The following is an 18,771-nucleotide window of genomic DNA, read 5'->3' on the forward strand; positions in this document are numbered from 1 at the left end:
AAGGTAGCTGCTGGTAGAGGATGATGAAGACATGAAGGTAGCTGCTGGTAGATGATGATGAAGACATGAAGGTAGCTGCTGGTAGATGATGAAGACATGAAGGTAGCTGCTGGTAGATGATGAAGAAATGAAGGTAGCTGCTGGTAGATGATGAAGACATGAAGGTAGCTGCTGGTAGAGGATGATGAAGACATGAAGGTAGCTGCTGGTAGATGATGAAGAAATGAAGGTAGCTGCTGGTAGATGATGAAGACATGAAGGTAGCTGCTGGTAGATGAGGAAGACATGAAGGTAGCTGCTGGTAGATGAGGAAGACATGAAGGTAGCTGCTGGTAGATGATGAAGAAATGAAGGTAGCTGCTGGTAGAGGATGATGAAGACATGAAGGTAGCTGCTGGTAGAGGATGATGAAGACATGAAGGTAGCTGCTGGTAGATGATGAAGACATGAAGGTAACTGCTGGTAGAGGATGATGAAGACATGAAGGTAGCTGCTGGTAGAGGATGATGAAGACATGAAGGTAGCTGCTGGTAGACGATGAAGAAGACATGAAGGTAGCTGCTGGCAGATGATGAAGACATGAAGGTAGCTGCTGGTAGAGGATGATGAAGACATGAAGGTAGCTGCTGGTAGATGATGAAGAAGACATGAAGGTAGCTGCTGGCAGATGATGAAGACATGAAGGTAGCTGCTGGTAGAGGATGATGAAGACATGAAGGTAGCTGCTGGTAGACGATGAAGAAGACATGAAGGTAGCTGCTGGCAGATGATGAAGACATGAAGGTAGCTGCTGGTAGAGGATGAAGACATGAAGGTAGCTACTGGTAGAGGATGAAGAAGACATGAAGGTAGCTGCTGGTAGACGATGAAGAAGACATGAAGGTAGCTGCTGGTAGATGATGAAGAAATGAAGGTAGCTGCTGGTAGAGGATGATGAAGACATGAAGGTAGCTGCTGGTAGACGATGAAGAAGACATGAAGGTAGCTGCTGGTAGAGGATGAAGACATGAAGGTAGCTGCTGGTAGACGATGAAGAAGACATGAAGGTAGCTGCTGGTAGATGATGAAGAAATGAAGGTAGCTGCTGGTAGAGGATGATGAAGACATGAAGGTAGCTGCTGGTAGAGGATGATGAAGACATGAAGGTAGCTGCTGGTAGAGGATGAAGACATGAAGGTAGCTGCTGGTAGATGATGAAGAAATGAAGGTAGCTGCTGGTAGATGATGATGAAGACATGAAGGTAGCTGCTGGTAGATGATGATGAAGACATGAAGGTAGCTACTGGTAGAGGATGATGAAGACATGAAGGTAGCTACTGGCAGATGATGAAGACATGAAGGTAGCTGCTGGTAGAGGATGATGAAGACATGAAGGTAGCTACTGGCAGATGATGAAGACATGAAGGTAGCTGCTGGTAGAGGATGATGAAGACATGAAGGTAGCTGCTGGTAGATGAAGAAGACATGAAGGTAGCTACTGGCAGATGATGAAGACATGAAGGTAGCTGCTGGTAGAGGATGATGAAGACATGAAGGTAGCTGCTGGTAGAGGATGATGAAGACATGAAGGTAGCTGCTGGTAGATGATGAAGAAATGAAGGTAGCTGCTGGTACAGGATGATGAAGACATGAAGGTAGCTGCTGGTAGAGGATGATGAAGACATGAAGGTAGCTGCTGGTAGATGATGATGAAGACATGAAGGTAGCTGCTGGTAGATGAGGAAGACATGAAGGTAGCTGCTGGTAGATGATGAAGAAATGAAGGTAGCTGCTGGTAGATGATGATGAAGACATGAAGGTAGCTGCTGGTAGATGAGGAAGACATGAAGGTAGCTGCTGGTAGATGATGAAGACATGAAGGTAGCTGCTTGTAGATGAGGAAGACATGAAGGTAGCTGCTGGTAGATGATGAAGAAATGAAGGTAGCTGCTGGTAGATGATGATGAAGACATGAAGGTAGCTGCTGGTAGATGATGAAGACATGAAGGTAGCTGCTGGTAGATGATGATGAAGACATGAAGGTAGCTGCTGGTAGATGAGGAAGACATGAAGGTAGCTGCTGGTAGATGATGAAGAAATGAAGGTAGCTGCTGGTAGATGATGAAGACATGAAGGTAGCTGCTGGTAGAGGATGATGAAGACATGAAGGTAGCTGCTGGTAGAGGATGAAGAAGACATGAAAGTAGCTGCTGGTAGAGGATGATGAAGACATGAAGGTAGCTGCTGGTAGAGGATGATGAAGACATGAAGGTAGCTGCTGGTAGATGATGATGAAGACATGAAGGTAGCTGCTTGTAGATGATGAAGACATGAAGGTAGCTGCTGGTAGATGATGAAGAAATGAAGGTAGCTGCTGGTAGATGATGAAGACATGAAGGTAGCTGCTGGTAGAGGATGATGAAGACATGAAGGTAGCTGCTGGTAGATGATGAAGACATGAAGGTAGCTGCTGGTAGAGGATGATGAAGAAATGAAGGTAGCTGCTGGTAGATGATGAAGACATGAAGGTAGCTGCTGGTAGAGGATGATGAAGAAATGAAGGTAGCTGCTGGTAGATGATGAAGACATGAAGGTAGCTGCTGGTAGATGAGGAAGACATGAAGGTAGCTGCTGGTAGATGAGGAAGACATGAAGGTAGCTGCTGGTAGATGATGAAGAAATGAAGGTAGCTGCTGGTAGAGGATGATGAAGACATGAAGGTAGCTGCTGGTAGAGGATGATGAAGACATGAAGGTAGCTGCTGGTAGATGATGATGAAGACATGAAGGTAGCTGCTGGTAGATGATGAAGACATGAAGGTAGCTGCTGGTAGATGATGAAGAAATGAAGGTAGCTGCTGGTAGATGATGAAGACATGAAGGTAGCTGCTGGTAGAGGATGATGAAGACATGAAGGTAGCTGCTGGTAGAGGATGATGAAGACATGAAGGTAGCTGCTGGTAGATGATGAAGACATGAAGGTAGCTGCTTGTAGAGGATGAAGACATTAAGGTAGCTGCTGGTAGATGATGAAGACATGAAGGTAGCTGCTGGTAGATGATGAAGACATGAAGGTAGCTGCTGGTAGATGATGAAGACATGAAGGTAGCTGCTGGTAGAGGATGAAGAAGACATGAAGGTAGCTGCTGGTAGATGATGATGAAGACATGAAGGTAGCTGCTGGTAGATGATGATGAAGACATGAAGGTAGCTGCTTGAAGAGGATGAAGACATGAAGGTAACTGCTGGTAGATGAGGAAGACATGAAGGTAGCTGCTGGTAGATGATGAAGACATGAAGATAGCTGCTGGTAGATGATGATGAAGACATGAAGGTAGCTGCTGGTAGAGGATGATGAAGACATGAAGGTAGCTGCTTGTAGAGGATGAAGACATGAAGGTAACTGCTGGTAGATGAGGAAGACATGAAGGTAGCTGCTGGTAGAGGATGAAGACATGAAGGTAACTGCTGGTAGATGAGGAAGACATGAAGGTAGCTGCTGGTAGATGATGAAGACATGAAGGTAGCTGCTGGTAGATGATGAAGACATGAAGGTTGCTGCTGGTAGATGATGATGAAGACATGAAGGTAGCTGCTGGTAGAGGATGATGAAGACATGAAGGTAGCTGCTGGTAGAGGATGATGAAGACATGAAGGTAGCTGCTGGTAGATGATGAAGACATGAAGGTAGCTGCTGGTAGAGGATGAAGACATGAAGGTAGCTGCTGGTAGAGGATGATGAAGACATGAAGGTAGCTGCTGGTAGATGATGAAGACATGAAGGTAGCTGCTGGTAGATGATGAAGACATGAAGGTAGCTGCTGGTAGATGATGAAGACATGAAGGTAGCTGCTGGTAGAGGATGATGAAGACATGAAGGTAGCTGCTGGTAGAGGATGATGAAGACATGAAGGTAGCTGCTGGTAGATGATGAAGACATGAAGGTAGCTGCTGGTAGAGGATGAAGACATGAAGGTAGCTGCTGGTAGAGGATGATGAAGACATGAAGGTAGCTGCTGGTAGAGGATGATGAAGACATGAAGGTAGCTGCTGGTAGATGATGAAGACATGAAGGTAGCTGCTGGTAGATGATGAAGACATGAAGGTAGCTGCTGGTAGATGATGAAGACATGAAGGTAGCTGCTGGTAGAAGATGAAGACATGAAGGTAGCTGCTGGTAGAGGATGATGAAGACATGAAGGTAGCTGCTGGTAGATGATGAAGACATGAAGGTAGCTGCTGGTAGAAGATGAAGACATGAAGGTAGCTGCTGGTAGAGGATGATGAAGACATGAAGGTAGCTACTGGTAGATGATGAAGACATGAAGGTAGCTGCTGGTAGAAGATGAAGACATGAAGGTAGCTGCTGGTAGAGGATGATGAAGACATGAAGGTAGCAGCTGGTAGATGATGAAGACATGAAGGTAGCTGCTGGTAGAGGATGATGAAGACATGAAGGTAGCTGCTGGTAGATGATGAAGACATGAAGGTAGCTGCTGGTAGAGGATGATGAAGACATGAAGGTAGCTGCTGGTAGATGATGAAGACATGAAGGTAGCTGCCGGTAGATGATGAAGACATAAAGGTAGCTGCTGGTAGATGATGAAGACATGAAGGTAACTGCTGGTAGATGATGAAGACATGAAGGTAGCTGCTGGTAGATGATGAAGACATGAAGGTAGCTGCTGGTAGATGATGAAGACATGAAGGTAGCTGCTGGTAGATGATGATGAAGACATGAAGGTAACTGCTGGTAGATGATGAAGACATGAAGGTAGCTGCTGGTAGATGATGAAGACATGAAGGTAGCTGCTGGTAGAGGATGATGAAGACATGAAGGTAGCTGCTGGTAGATGATGATGAAGACATGAAGGTAACTGCTGGTAGATGATGAAGACATGAAGGTAGCTGCTGGTAGAGGATGATGAAGACATGAAGGTAGCTGCTGGTAGATGATGATGAAGACATGAAGGTAGCTGCTGGTAGATGATGATGAAGACATGAAGGTAGCTGCTGGTAGAGGATGATGAAGACATGAAGGTAGCTGCTGATAGAGGATGAAGACATGAAGGTAGCTGCTTGTAGAGGATGAAGACATGAAGGTAACTGCTGGTAGAGGATGATGAAGACATGAAGGTAGCTGCTGGTAGAGGATGATGAAGACATGAAGGTAGCTGCTGGTAGATGATGAAGACATGAAGGTAGCTGCTGGTAGAGGATGATGAAGACATGAAGGTAGCTGCTGGTAGAGGATGATGAAGACATGAAGGTAGCTGCTGGTAGAGGATGATGAAGACATGAAGGTAGCTGCTGGTAGATGATGAAGACATGAAGGTAGCTGCTGGTAGAGGATGATGAAGACATTAAGGTAGCTGCTGGTAGATGATGAAGACATGAAGGTAGCTGCTGGTAGAGGATGATGAAGACATGAAGGTAGCTGCTGGTAGAGGATGATGAAGACATGAAGGTAGCTGCTGGTAGAGGATGATGAAGACATGAAGGTAGCTACTGGCAGATGATGAAGACATGAAGGTAGCTGCTGGTAGATGATGAAGACATGAAGGTAGCTGCTTGTAGAGGATGAAGACATGAAGGTAGCTGCTGGTAGATGATGAAGACATGAAGGTAGCTGCTGGTAGAGGATGAAGACATGAAGGTAGCTGCTTGTAGAGGATGAAGACATGAAGGTAACTGCTGGTAGATGATGAAGACATGAAGGTAGCTGCTTGTAGAGGATGAAGACATGAAGGTAGCTGCTGGTAGAGGATGATGAAGACATGAAGGTAGCTGCTGGTAGAGGATGATGAAGACATGAAGGTAGCTACTGGCAGATGATGAAGACATGAAGGTAGCTGCTGGTAGAGGATGATGAAGACATGAAGGTAGCTGCTGGTAGAGGATGAAGACATGAAGGTAGCTGCTGGTAGATGAAGAAGACATGAAGGTAGCTGCTGGCAGATGATGAAGAAATGAAGGTAGCTGCTGGTAGAGGATGATGAAGACATGAAGGTAGCTACTGGCAGATGATGAAGACATGAAGGTAGCTGCTGGTAGATGAAGAAGACATGAAGGTAGCTGCTGGCAGATGATGAAGACATGAAGGTAGCTGCTGGTAGAGGATGATGAAGACATGAAGGTAGCTACTGGCAGATGATGAAGACATGAAGGTAGCTGCTGGTAGATGATGAAGACATGAAGGTAGCTGCTGGTAGAGGATGATGAAGACATGAAGGTAGCTGCTGGTAGATGATGAAGACATGAAGGTAGCTACTGGTAGAGGATGAAGAAGACATGAAGGTAGCTGCTGGTAGACGATGAAGAAGACATGAAGGTAGCTGCTGGTAGATGATGAAGAAATGAAGGTAGCTGCTGGTAGAGGATGATGAAGACATGAAGGTAGCTGCTGGTAGACGATGAAGAAGACATGAAGGTAGCTGCTGGTAGATGATGAAGAAATGAAGGTAGCTGCTGGTAGAGGATGATGAAGACATGAAGGTAGCTGCTGGTAGAGGATGATGAAGACATGAAGGTAGCTGCTGGTAGAGGATGAAGACATGAAGGTAGCTGCTGGTAGATGATGAAGACATGAAGGTAGCTGCTGGTAGAGGATGATGAAGACATGAAGGTAGCTACTGGCAGATGATGAAGACATGAAGGTAGCTGCTGGTAGAGGATGATGAAGACATGAAGGTAGCTGCTGGTAGAGGATGATGAAGACATGAAGGTAGCTACTGGCAGATGATGAAGACATGAAGGTAGCTGCTGGTAGATGATGAAGACATGAAGGTAGCTGCTTGTAGAGGATGAAGACATGAAGGTAGCTGCTGGTAGATGATGAAGACATGAAGGTAGCTGCTGGTAGAGGATGATGAAGACATGAAGGTAGCTACTGGCAGATGATGAAGACATGAAGGTAGCTGCTGGTAGAGGATGATGAAGACATGAAGGTAGCTGCTGGTAGAGGATGAAGACATGAAGGTAGCTACTGGTAGAGGATGATGAAGACATGAAGGTAGCTGCTGGTAGATGATGAAGACATGAAGGTAGCTGCTTGTAGAGGATGAAGACATGAAGGTAGCTGCTGGTAGAGGATGATGAAGACATGAAGGTAGCTGCTGGTAGAGGATGATGAAGACATGAAGGTAGCTACTGGCAGATGATGAAGACATGAAGGTAGCTGCTGGTAGATGATGAAGAAATGAAGGTAGCTGCTGGTAGATGAGGAAGACATGAAGGTAGCTGCTGGTAGATGAGGAAGACATGAAGGTAGCTGCTGGTAGATGATGAAGAAATGAAGGTAGCTGCTGGTAGAGGATGATGAAGACATGAAGGTAGCTGCTGGTAGAGGATGATGAAGACATGAAGGTAGCTGCTGGTAGAGGATGAAGACATGAAGGTAGCTACTGGTAGAGGATGATGAAGACATGAAGGTAGCTGCTGGTAGATGATGAAGACATGAAGGTAGCTGCTTGTAGAGGATGAAGACATGAAGGTAGCTGCTGGTAGAGGATGATGAAGACATGAAGGTAGCTGCTGGTAGAGGATGATGAAGACATGAAGGTAGCTGCTGGTAGAGGATGATGAAGACATGAAGGTAGCTACTGGCAGATGATGAAGACATGAAGGTAGCTGCTGGTAGATGATGAAGACATGAAGGTAGCTGCTTGTAGAGGATGAAGACATGAAGGTAGCTGCTGGTAGATGATGAAGACATGAAGGTAGCTGCTGGTAGAGGATGATGAAGACATGAAGGTAGCTACTGGCAGATGATGAAGACATGAAGGTAGCTGCTGGTAGAGGATGATGAAGACATGAAGGTAGCTGCTGGTAGAGGATGAAGACATGAAGGTAGCTACTGGTAGAGGATGATGAAGACATGAAGGTAGCTGCTGGTAGATGATGAAGACATGAAGGTAGCTGCTTGTAGAGGATGAAGACATGAAGGTAGCTGCTGGTAGAGGATGATGAAGACATGAAGGTAGCTGCTGGTAGAGGATGATGAAGACATGAAGGTAGCTACTGGCAGATGATGAAGACATGAAGGTAGCTGCTGGTAGATGATGAAGACATGAAGGTAGCTGCTTGTAGAGGATGAAGACATGAAGGTAGCTGCTGGTAGATGATGAAGACATGAAGGTAGCTGCTGGTAGAGGATGAAGACATGAAGGTAGCTGCTGGTAGAGGATGATGAAGACATGAAGGTAGCTACTGGCAGATGATGAAGACATGAAGGTAGCTGCTGGTAGAGGATGATGAAGACATGAAGGTAGCTGCTGGTAGATGATGAAGACATGAAGGTAGCTGCTTGTAGAGGATGAAGACATGAAGGTAGCTGCTGGTAGAGGATGATGAAGACATGAAGGTAGCTGCTGGTAGAGGATGATGAAGACATGAAGGTAGCTACTGGCAGATGATGAAGACATGAAGGTAGCTGCTGGTAGATGATGAAGACATGAAGGTAGCTGCTTGTAGAGGATGAAGACATGAAGGTAGCTGCTGGTAGATGATGAAGACATGAAGGTAGCTGCTGGTAGAGGATGAAGACATGAAGGTAGCTGCTTGTAGAGGATGAAGACATGAAGGTAGCTGCTGGTAGATGATGAAGACATGAAGGTAGCTGCTTGTAGAGGATGAAGACATGAAGGTAGCTGCTGGTAGAGGATGATGAAGACATGAAGGTAGCTGCTGGTAGAGGATGATGAAGACATGAAGGTAGCTACTGGCAGATGATGAAGACATGAAGGTAGCTGCTGGTAGAGGATGATGAAGACATGAAGGTAGCTGCTGGTAGAGGATGAAGACATGAAGGTAGCTGCTGGTAGATGAAGAAGACATGAAGGTAGCTGCTGGCAGATGATGAAGAAATGAAGGTAGCTGCTGGTAGAGGATGATGAAGACATGAAGGTAGCTACTGGCAGATGATGAAGACATGAAGGTAGCTGCTGGTAGATGAAGAAGACATGAAGGTAGCTGCTGGCAGATGATGAAGACATGAAGGTAGCTGCTGGTAGAGGATGATGAAGACATGAAGGTAGCTACTGGCAGATGATGAAGACATGAAGGTAGCTGCTGGTAGATGATGAAGACATGAAGGTAGCTGCTGGTAGAGGATGATGAAGACATGAAGGTAGCTGCTGGTAGATGATGAAGACATGAAGGTAGCTACTGGTAGAGGATGAAGAAGACATGAAGGTAGCTGCTGGTAGACGATGAAGAAGACATGAAGGTAGCTGCTGGTAGATGATGAAGAAATGAAGGTAGCTGCTGGTAGAGGATGATGAAGACATGAAGGTAGCTGCTGGTAGACGATGAAGAAGACATGAAGGTAGCTGCTGGTAGATGATGAAGAAATGAAGGTAGCTGCTGGTAGAGGATGATGAAGACATGAAGGTAGCTGCTAGTAGAGGATGATGAAGACATGAAGGTAGCTGCTGGTAGAGGATGAAGACATGAAGGTAGCTGCTGGTAGATGATGAAGACATGAAGGTAGCTGCTGGTAGAGGATGATGAAGACATGAAGGTAGCTACTGGCAGATGATGAAGACATGAAGGTAGCTGCTGGTAGAGGATGATGAAGACATGAAGGTAGCTGCTGGTAGAGGATGAAGAAATGAAGGTAGCTGCTGGTAGAGGATGATGAAGACATGAAGGTAGCTGCTGGTAGACGATGAAGAAGACATGAAGGTAGCTGCTGGCAGATGATGAAGACATGAAGGTAGCTGCTGGTAGAGGATGATGAAGACATGAAGGTAGCTGCTGGTAGAGGATGAAGACATGAAGGTAGCTACTGGTAGAGGATGAAGAAGACATGAAGGTAGCTGCTGGTAGACGATGAAGAAGACATGAAGGTAGCTGCTGGTAGATGATGAAGAAATGAAGGTAGCTGCTGGTAGAGGATGATGAAGACATGAAGGTAGCTGCTGGTAGACGATGAAGAAGACATGAAGGTAGCTGCTGGTAGATGATGAAGAAATGAAGGTAGCTGCTGGTAGAGGATGATGAAGACATGAAGGTAGCTGCTGGTAGAGGATGATGAAGACATGAAGGTAGCTGCTGGTAGAGGATGAAGACATGAAGGTAGCTGCTGGTAGATGATGAAGAAATGAAGGTAGCTGCTGGTAGATGATGATGAAGACATGAAGGTAGCTGCTGGTAGATGATGATGAAGACATGAAGGTAGCTACTGGTAGAGGATGATGAAGACATGAAGGTAGCTACTGGCAGATGATGAAGACATGAAGGTAGCTGCTGGTAGAGGATGATGAAGACATGAAGGTAGCTACTGGCAGATGATGAAGACATGAAGGTAGCTGCTGGTAGAGGATGATGAAGACATGAAGGTAGCTGCTGGTAGATGAAGAAGACATGAAGGTAGCTACTGGCAGATGATGAAGACATGAAGGTAGCTGCTGGTAGAGGATGATGAAGACATGAAGGTAGCTGCTGGTAGAGGATGATGAAGACATGAAGGTAGCTGCTGGTAGATGATGAAGAAATGAAGGTAGCTGCTGGTAGAGGATGATGAAGACATGAAGGTAGCTGCTGGTAGAGGATGATGAAGACATGAAGGTAGCTGCTGGTAGATGATGATGAAGACATGAAGGTAGCTGCTGGTAGATGAGGAAGACATGAAGGTAGCTGCTGGTAGATGATGAAGAAATGAAGGTAGCTGCTGGTAGATGATGATGAAGACATGAAGGTAGCTGCTGGTAGATGAGGAAGACATGAAGGTAGCTGCTGGTAGATGATGAAGACATGAAGGTAGCTGCTTGTAGATGAGGAAGACATGAAGGTAGCTGCTGGTAGATGATGAAGAAATGAAGGTAGCTGCTGGTAGATGATGATGAAGACATGAAGGTAGCTGCTGGTAGATGATGAAGACATGAAGGTAGCTGCTGGTAGATGATGATGAAGACATGAAGGTAGCTGCTGGTAGATGAGGAAGACATGAAGGTAGCTGCTGGTAGATGATGAAGAAATGAAGGTAGCTGCTGGTAGATGATGAAGACATGAAGGTAGCTGCTGGTAGAGGATGATGAAGACATGAAGGTAGCTGCTGGTAGAGGATGAAGAAGACATGAAAGTAGCTGCTGGTAGAGGATGATGAAGACATGAAGGTAGCTGCTGGTAGAGGATGATGAAGACATGAAGGTAGCTGCTGGTAGAGGATGATGAAGACATGAAGGTAGCTGCTGGTAGAGGATGATGAAGACATGAAGGTAGCTGCTGGTAGATGATGATGAAGACATGAAGGTAGCTGCTGGTAGATGATGAAGACATGAAGGTAGCTGCTGGTAGATGATGAAGAAATGAAGGTAGCTGCTGGTAGATGATGAAGACATGAAGGTAGCTGCTGGTAGAGGATGATGAAGACATGAAGGTAGCTGCTGGTAGATGATGAAGAAATGAAGGTAGCTGCTGGTAGATGAGGAAGACATGAAGGTAGCTGCTGGTAGATGAGGAAGACATGAAGGTAGCTGCTGGTAGATGATGAAGAAATGAAGGTAGCTGCTGGTAGAGGATGATGAAGACATGAAGGTAGCTGCTGGTAGAGGATGATGAAGACATGAAGGTAGCTGCTGGTAGATGATGAAGACATGAAGGTAGCTGCTGGTAGAGGATGATGAAGACATGAAGGTAGCTGCTGGTAGAGGATGATGAAGACATGAAGGTAGCTGCTGGTAGATGATGATGAAGACATGAAGGTAGCTGCTGGTAGATGATGAAGACATGAAGGTAGCTGCTGGTAGATGATGAAGAAATGAAGGTAGCTGCTGGTAGATGATGAAGACATGAAGGTAGCTGCTGGTAGAGGATGATGAAGACATGAAGGTAGCTGCTGGTAGATGATGAAGAAATGAAGGTAGCTGCTGGTAGATGATGAAGACATGAAGGTAGCTGCTGGTAGATGAGGAAGACATGAAGGTAGCTGCTGGTAGATGAGGAAGACATGAAGGTAGCTGCTGGTAGATGATGAAGAAATGAAGGTAGCTGCTGGTAGAGGATGATGAAGACATGAAGGTAGCTGCTGGTAGAGGATGATGAAGACATGAAGGTAGCTGCTGGTAGATGATGAAGACATGAAGGTAACTGCTGGTAGAGGATGATGAAGACATGAAGGTAGCTGCTGGTAGAGGATGATGAAGACATGAAGGTAGCTGCTGGTAGACGATGAAGAAGACATGAAGGTAGCTGCTGGCAGATGATGAAGACATGAAGGTAGCTGCTGGTAGAGGATGATGAAGACATGAAGGTAGCTGCTGGTAGATGATGAAGAAGACATGAAGGTAGCTGCTGGCAGATGATGAAGACATGAAGGTAGCTGCTGGTAGAGGATGATGAAGACATGAAGGTAGCTGCTGGTAGACGATGAAGAAGACATGAAGGTAGCTGCTGGCAGATGATGAAGACATGAAGGTAGCTGCTGGTAGAGGATGAAGACATGAAGGTAGCTACTGGTAGAGGATGAAGAAGACATGAAGGTAGCTGCTGGTAGACGATGAAGAAGACATGAAGGTAGCTGCTGGTAGATGATGAAGAAATGAAGGTAGCTGCTGGTAGAGGATGATGAAGACATGAAGGTAGCTGCTGGTAGACGATGAAGAAGACATGAAGGTAGCTGCTGGTAGAGGATGAAGACATGAAGGTAGCTGCTGGTAGACGATGAAGAAGACATGAAGGTAGCTGCTGGTAGATGATGAAGAAATGAAGGTAGCTGCTGGTAGAGGATGATGAAGACATGAAGGTAGCTGCTGGTAGAGGATGATGAAGACATGAAGGTAGCTGCTGGTAGAGGATGAAGACATGAAGGTAGCTGCTGGTAGATGATGAAGAAATGAAGGTAGCTGCTGGTAGATGATGATGAAGACATGAAGGTAGCTGCTGGTAGATGATGATGAAGACATGAAGGTAGCTACTGGTAGAGGATGATGAAGACATGAAGGTAGCTACTGGCAGATGATGAAGACATGAAGGTAGCTGCTGGTAGAGGATGATGAAGACATGAAGGTAGCTACTGGCAGATGATGAAGACATGAAGGTAGCTGCTGGTAGAGGATGATGAAGACATGAAGGTAGCTGCTGGTAGATGAAGAAGACATGAAGGTAGCTACTGGCAGATGATGAAGACATGAAGGTAGCTGCTGGTAGAGGATGATGAAGACATGAAGGTAGCTGCTGGTAGAGGATGATGAAGACATGAAGGTAGCTGCTGGTAGATGATGAAGAAATGAAGGTAGCTGCTGGTACAGGATGATGAAGACATGAAGGTAGCTGCTGGTAGAGGATGATGAAGACATGAAGGTAGCTGCTGGTAGATGATGATGAAGACATGAAGGTAGCTGCTGGTAGATGAGGAAGACATGAAGGTAGCTGCTGGTAGATGATGAAGAAATGAAGGTAGCTGCTGGTAGATGATGATGAAGACATGAAGGTAGCTGCTGGTAGATGAGGAAGACATGAAGGTAGCTGCTGGTAGATGATGAAGACATGAAGGTAGCTGCTTGTAGATGAGGAAGACATGAAGGTAGCTGCTGGTAGATGATGAAGAAATGAAGGTAGCTGCTGGTAGATGATGATGAAGACATGAAGGTAGCTGCTGGTAGATGATGAAGACATGAAGGTAGCTGCTGGTAGATGATGATGAAGACATGAAGGTAGCTGCTGGTAGATGAGGAAGACATGAAGGTAGCTGCTGGTAGATGATGAAGAAATGAAGGTAGCTGCTGGTAGATGATGAAGACATGAAGGTAGCTGCTGGTAGAGGATGATGAAGACATGAAGGTAGCTGCTGGTAGAGGATGAAGAAGACATGAAAGTAGCTGCTGGTAGAGGATGATGAAGACATGAAGGTAGCTGCTGGTAGAGGATGATGAAGACATGAAGGTAGCTGCTGGTAGATGATGATGAAGACATGAAGGTAGCTGCTGGTAGATGATGAAGACATGAAGGTAGCTGCTGGTAGATGATGAAGAAATGAAGGTAGCTGCTGGTAGATGATGAAGACATGAAGGTAGCTGCTGGTAGAGGATGATGAAGACATGAAGGTAGCTGCTGGTAGATGATGAAGACATGAAGGTAGCTGCTGGTAGAGGATGATGAAGAAATGAAGGTAGCTGCTGGTAGATGATGAAGACATGAAGGTAGCTGCTGGTAGAGGATGATGAAGAAATGAAGGTAGCTGCTGGTAGATGATGAAGACATGAAGGTAGCTGCTGGTAGATGAGGAAGACATGAAGGTAGCTGCTGGTAGATGAGGAAGACATGAAGGTAGCTGCTGGTAGATGATGAAGAAATGAAGGTAGCTGCTGGTAGAGGATGATGAAGACATGAAGGTAGCTGCTGGTAGAGGATGATGAAGACATGAAGGTAGCTGCTGGTAGATGATGATGAAGACATGAAGGTAGCTGCTGGTAGATGATGAAGACATGAAGGTAGCTGCTGGTAGATGATGAAGAAATGAAGGTAGCTGCTGGTAGATGATGAAGACATGAAGGTAGCTGCTGGTAGAGGATGATGAAGACATGAAGGTAGCTGCTGGTAGAGGATGATGAAGACATGAAGGTAGCTGCTGGTAGATGATGAAGACATGAAGGTAGCTGCTTGTAGAGGATGAAGACATTAAGGTAGCTGCTGGTAGATGATGAAGACATGAAGGTAGCTGCTGGTAGATGATGAAGACATGAAGGTAGCTGCTGGTAGATGATGAAGACATGAAGGTAGCTGCTGGTAGAGGATGAAGAAGACATGAAGGTAGCTGCTGGTAGATGATGATGAAGACATGAAGGTAGCTGCTGGTAGATGATGATGAAGACATGAAGGTAGCTGCTTGAAGAGGATGAAGACATGAAGGTAACTGCTGGTAGATGAGGAAGACATGAAGGTAGCTGCTGGTAGATGATGAAGACATGAAGATAGCTGCTGGTAGATGATGATGAAGACATGAAGGTAGCTGCTGGTAGAGGATGATGAAGACATGAAGGTAGCTGCTTGTAGAGGATGAAGACATGAAGGTAACTGCTGGTAGATGAGGAAGACATGAAGGTAGCTGCTGGTAGAGGATGAAGACATGAAGGTAACTGCTGGTAGATGAGGAAGACATGAAGGTAGCTGCTGGTAGATGATGAAGACATGAAGGTAGCTGCTGGTAGATGATGAAGACATGAAGGTTGCTGCTGGTAGATGATGATGAAGACATGAAGGTAGCTGCTGGTAGAGGATGATGAAGACATGAAGGTAGCTGCTGGTAGAGGATGATGAAGACATGAAGGTAGCTGCTGGTAGATGATGAAGACATGAAGGTAGCTGCTGGTAGAGGATGAAGACATGAAGGTAGCTGCTGGTAGAGGATGATGAAGACATGAAGGTAGCTGCTGGTAGATGATGAAGACATGAAGGTAGCTGCTGGTAGATGATGAAGACATGAAGGTAGCTGCTGGTAGATGATGAAGACATGAAGGTAGCTGCTGGTAGAGGATGATGAAGACATGAAGGTAGCTGCTGGTAGAGGATGATGAAGACATGAAGGTAGCTGCTGGTAGATGATGAAGACATGAAGGTAGCTGCTGGTAGAGGATGAAGACATGAAGGTAGCTGCTGGTAGAGGATGATGAAGACATGAAGGTAGCTGCTGGTAGAGGATGATGAAGACATGAAGGTAGCTGCTGGTAGATGATGAAGACATGAAGGTAGCTGCTGGTAGATGATGAAGACATGAAGGTAGCTGCTGGTAGATGATGAAGACATGAAGGTAGCTGCTGGTAGAAGATGAAGACATGAAGGTAGCTGCTGGTAGAGGATGATGAAGACATGAAGGTAGCTGCTGGTAGATGATGAAGACATGAAGGTAGCTGCTGGTAGAAGATGAAGACATGAAGGTAGCTGCTGGTAGAGGATGATGAAGACATGAAGGTAGCTACTGGTAGATGATGAAGACATGAAGGTAGCTCCTGGTAGAAGATGAAGACATGAAGGTAGCTGCTGGTAGAGGATGATGAAGACATGAAGGTAGCAGCTGGTAGATGATGAAGACATGAAGGTAGCTGCTGGTAGAGGATGATGAAGACATGAAGGTAGCTGCTGGTAGATGATGAAGACATGAAGGTAGCTGCTGGTAGAGGATGATGAAGACATGAAGGTAGCTGCTGGTAGATGATGAAGACATGAAGGTAGCTGCCGGTAGATGATGAAGACATAAAGGTAGCTGCTGGTAGATGATGAAGACATGAAGGTAACTGCTGGTAGATGATGAAGACATGAAGGTAGCTGCTGGTAGATGATGAAGACATAAAGGTAGCTGCTGGTAGATGATGAAGACATGAAGGTAGCTGCTGGTAGATGATGATGAAGACATGAAGGTAACTGCTGGTAGATGATGAAGACATGAAGGTAGCTGCTGGTAGATGATGAAGACATGAAGGTAGCTGCTGGTAGAGGATGATGAAGACATGAAGGTAGCTGCTGGTAGATGATGATGAAGACATGAAGGTAACTGCTGGTAGATGATGAAGACATGAAGGTAGCTGCTGGTAGAGGATGATGAAGACATGAAGGTAGCTGCTGGTAGATGATGATGAAGACATGAAGGTAGCTGCTGGTAGATGATGATGAAGACATGAAGGTAGCTGCTGGTAGAGGATGATGAAGACATGAAGGTAGCTGCTGATAGAGGATGAAGACATGAAGGTAGCTGCTTGTAGAGGATGAAGACATGAAGGTAACTGCTGGTAGAGGATGATGAAGACATGAAGGTAGCTGCTGGTAGAGGATGATGAAGACATGAAGGTAGCTGCTGGTAGATGATGAAGACATGAAGGTAGCTGCTGGTAGAGGATGATGAAGACATGAAGGTAGCTGCTGGTAGAGGATGATGAAGACATGAAGGTAGCTGCTGGTAGAGGATGATGAAGACATGAAGGTAGCTGCTGGTAGATGATGAAGACATGAAGGTAGCTGCTGGTAGAGGATGATGAAGACATTAAGGTAGCTGCTGGTAGATGATGAAGACATGAAGGTAGCTGCTGGTAGAGGATGATGAAGACATGAAGGTAGCTGCTGGTAGAGGATGATGAAGACATGAAGGTAGCTGCTGGTAGATGATGAAGACATGAAGGTAGCTGCTGGTAGATGATGAAGACATGAAGGTAGCTGCTGGTAGATGATGAAGACATGAAGGTAGCTACTGGTAGAGGATGATGAAGACATGAAGGTAGCTGCTGGTAGATGATGATGAAGACATGAAGGTAGCTGCTGGTAGATGATGAAGACATGAAGGTAGCTGCTGGTATATGATGAAGACATGAAGGTAGCTGCTGGTAGATGATGAAGACATGAAGGTAGCTGCTGGTAGATGATGAAGACATGAAGGTAGCTGCTGGTAGAAGATGAAGACATGAAGGTAGCTGCTGGTAGAGGATGATGAAGACATGAAGGTAGCTGCTGGTAGATGATGAAGACATGAAGGTAGCTGCTGGTAGAAGATGAAGACATGAAGGTAGCTGCTGGTAGAGGATGATGAAGACATGAAGGTAGCTACTGGTAGATGATGAAGACATGAAGGTAGCTGCTGGTAGAAGATGAAGACATGAAGGTAGCTGCTGGTAGAGGATGATGAAGACATGAAGGTAGCTACTGGTAGATGATGAAGACATGAAGGTAGCTACTGGTAGATGATGAAGACATGAAGGTAGCTGCTGGTAGAGGATGATGAAGACATGAAGGTAGCTACTGGTAGATGATGAAGACATGAAGGTAGCTACTGGTAGAAGATGAAGACATGAAGGTAGCTGCTGGTAGAGGATGATGAAGACATGAAGGTAGCTACTGGTAGATGATGAAGACATGAAGGTAGCTGCTGGTAGAGGATGATGAAGACATGAAGGTAGCTGCTGGTAGAGGATGAAGACATGAAGGTAGCTGCTGGTAGATGATGAAGACATGAAGGTAGCTGCTGGTAGATGATGAAGACATGAAGGTAACTGCTGGTAGAGGATGATGAAGACATGAAGGTAGCTGCTGGTAGATGATGATGAAGACATGAAGGTAACTGCTGGTAGATGATGAAGACATGAAGGTAGCTGCTGGTAGATGATGAAGACATGAAGGTAGCTGCTGGTAGATGATGAAGACATGAAGGTAGCTACTGGTAGAGGATGATGAAGACATGAAGGTAGCTGCTGGTAGATGATGATGAAGACATGAAGGTAGCTGCTGGTAGATGATGAAGACATGAAGGTAGCTGCTGGTATATGATGAAGACATGAAGGTAGCTGCTGGTAGATGATGAAGACATGAAGGTAGCTGCTGGTAGATGATGAAGACATGAAGGTAGCTGCTGGTAGAAGATGAAGACATGAAGGTAGCTGCTGGTAGAGGATGATGAAGACATGAAGGTAGCTGCTGGTAGAAGATGAAGACATGAAGGTAGCTGCTGGTAGAGGATGATGAAGACATGAAGGTAGCTACTGGTAGATGATGAAGACATGAAGGTAGCTGCTGGTAGAAGATGAAGACATGAAGGTAGCTGCTGGTAGAGGATGATGAAGACATGAAGGTAGCTACTGGTAGATGATGAAGACATGAAGGTAGCTACTGGTAGATGATGAAGACATGAAGGTAGCTGCTGGTAGAGGATGATGAAGACATGAAGGTAGCTACTGGTAGATGATGAAGACATGAAGGTAGCTACTGGTAGAAGATGAAGACATGAAGGTAGCTGCTGGTAGAGGATGATGAAGACATGAAGGTAGCTACTGGTAGATGATGAAGACATGAAGGTAGCTGCTGGTAGAGGATG

The 18,771-nt window shown here is 45.6% G+C and overlaps 2 protein-coding genes and 1 long non-coding RNA gene across 37 annotated transcripts in view; 2 read left to right on the forward strand and 1 right to left on the reverse strand.

The window, feature by feature from the left end:
• Positions 1-18,771, forward strand: part of LOC101162652 (focal adhesion kinase 1) — a 107,273-nt gene that overhangs the window by 66,204 nt on the left and 22,298 nt on the right. The gene's annotated exons all lie outside the window — the stretch shown is intronic.
• On the forward strand, positions 4,736-5,231 carry LOC144995487 (uncharacterized). The gene is made up of 2 exons (XR_013659010.1): positions 4,736-4,851; positions 5,081-5,231. It is a non-coding gene; the product is annotated as an uncharacterized LOC144995487 (long non-coding RNA).
• On the reverse strand, positions 11,584-16,812 carry LOC144995482 (uncharacterized). The gene is made up of 2 exons (XM_078955205.1): positions 16,693-16,812; positions 11,584-16,463 (listed from the first exon to the last, which is right to left on the reverse strand). Exons 1-2 carry the CDS (start codon positions 16,785-16,787, stop codon positions 12,926-12,928), a joined length of 3,633 nt encoding a protein of 1,210 aa, XP_078811331.1. The 5' UTR covers positions 16,788-16,812; the 3' UTR covers positions 11,584-12,925.

This window comes from Oryzias latipes, chromosome 11 (assembly GCF_053564925.1).
Source record: "Oryzias latipes strain Hd-rR chromosome 11, Olatipes_Hd-rR_3.1".
In the NCBI taxonomy this organism is placed as follows: domain Eukaryota; kingdom Metazoa; phylum Chordata; class Actinopteri; order Beloniformes; family Adrianichthyidae; genus Oryzias; species Oryzias latipes.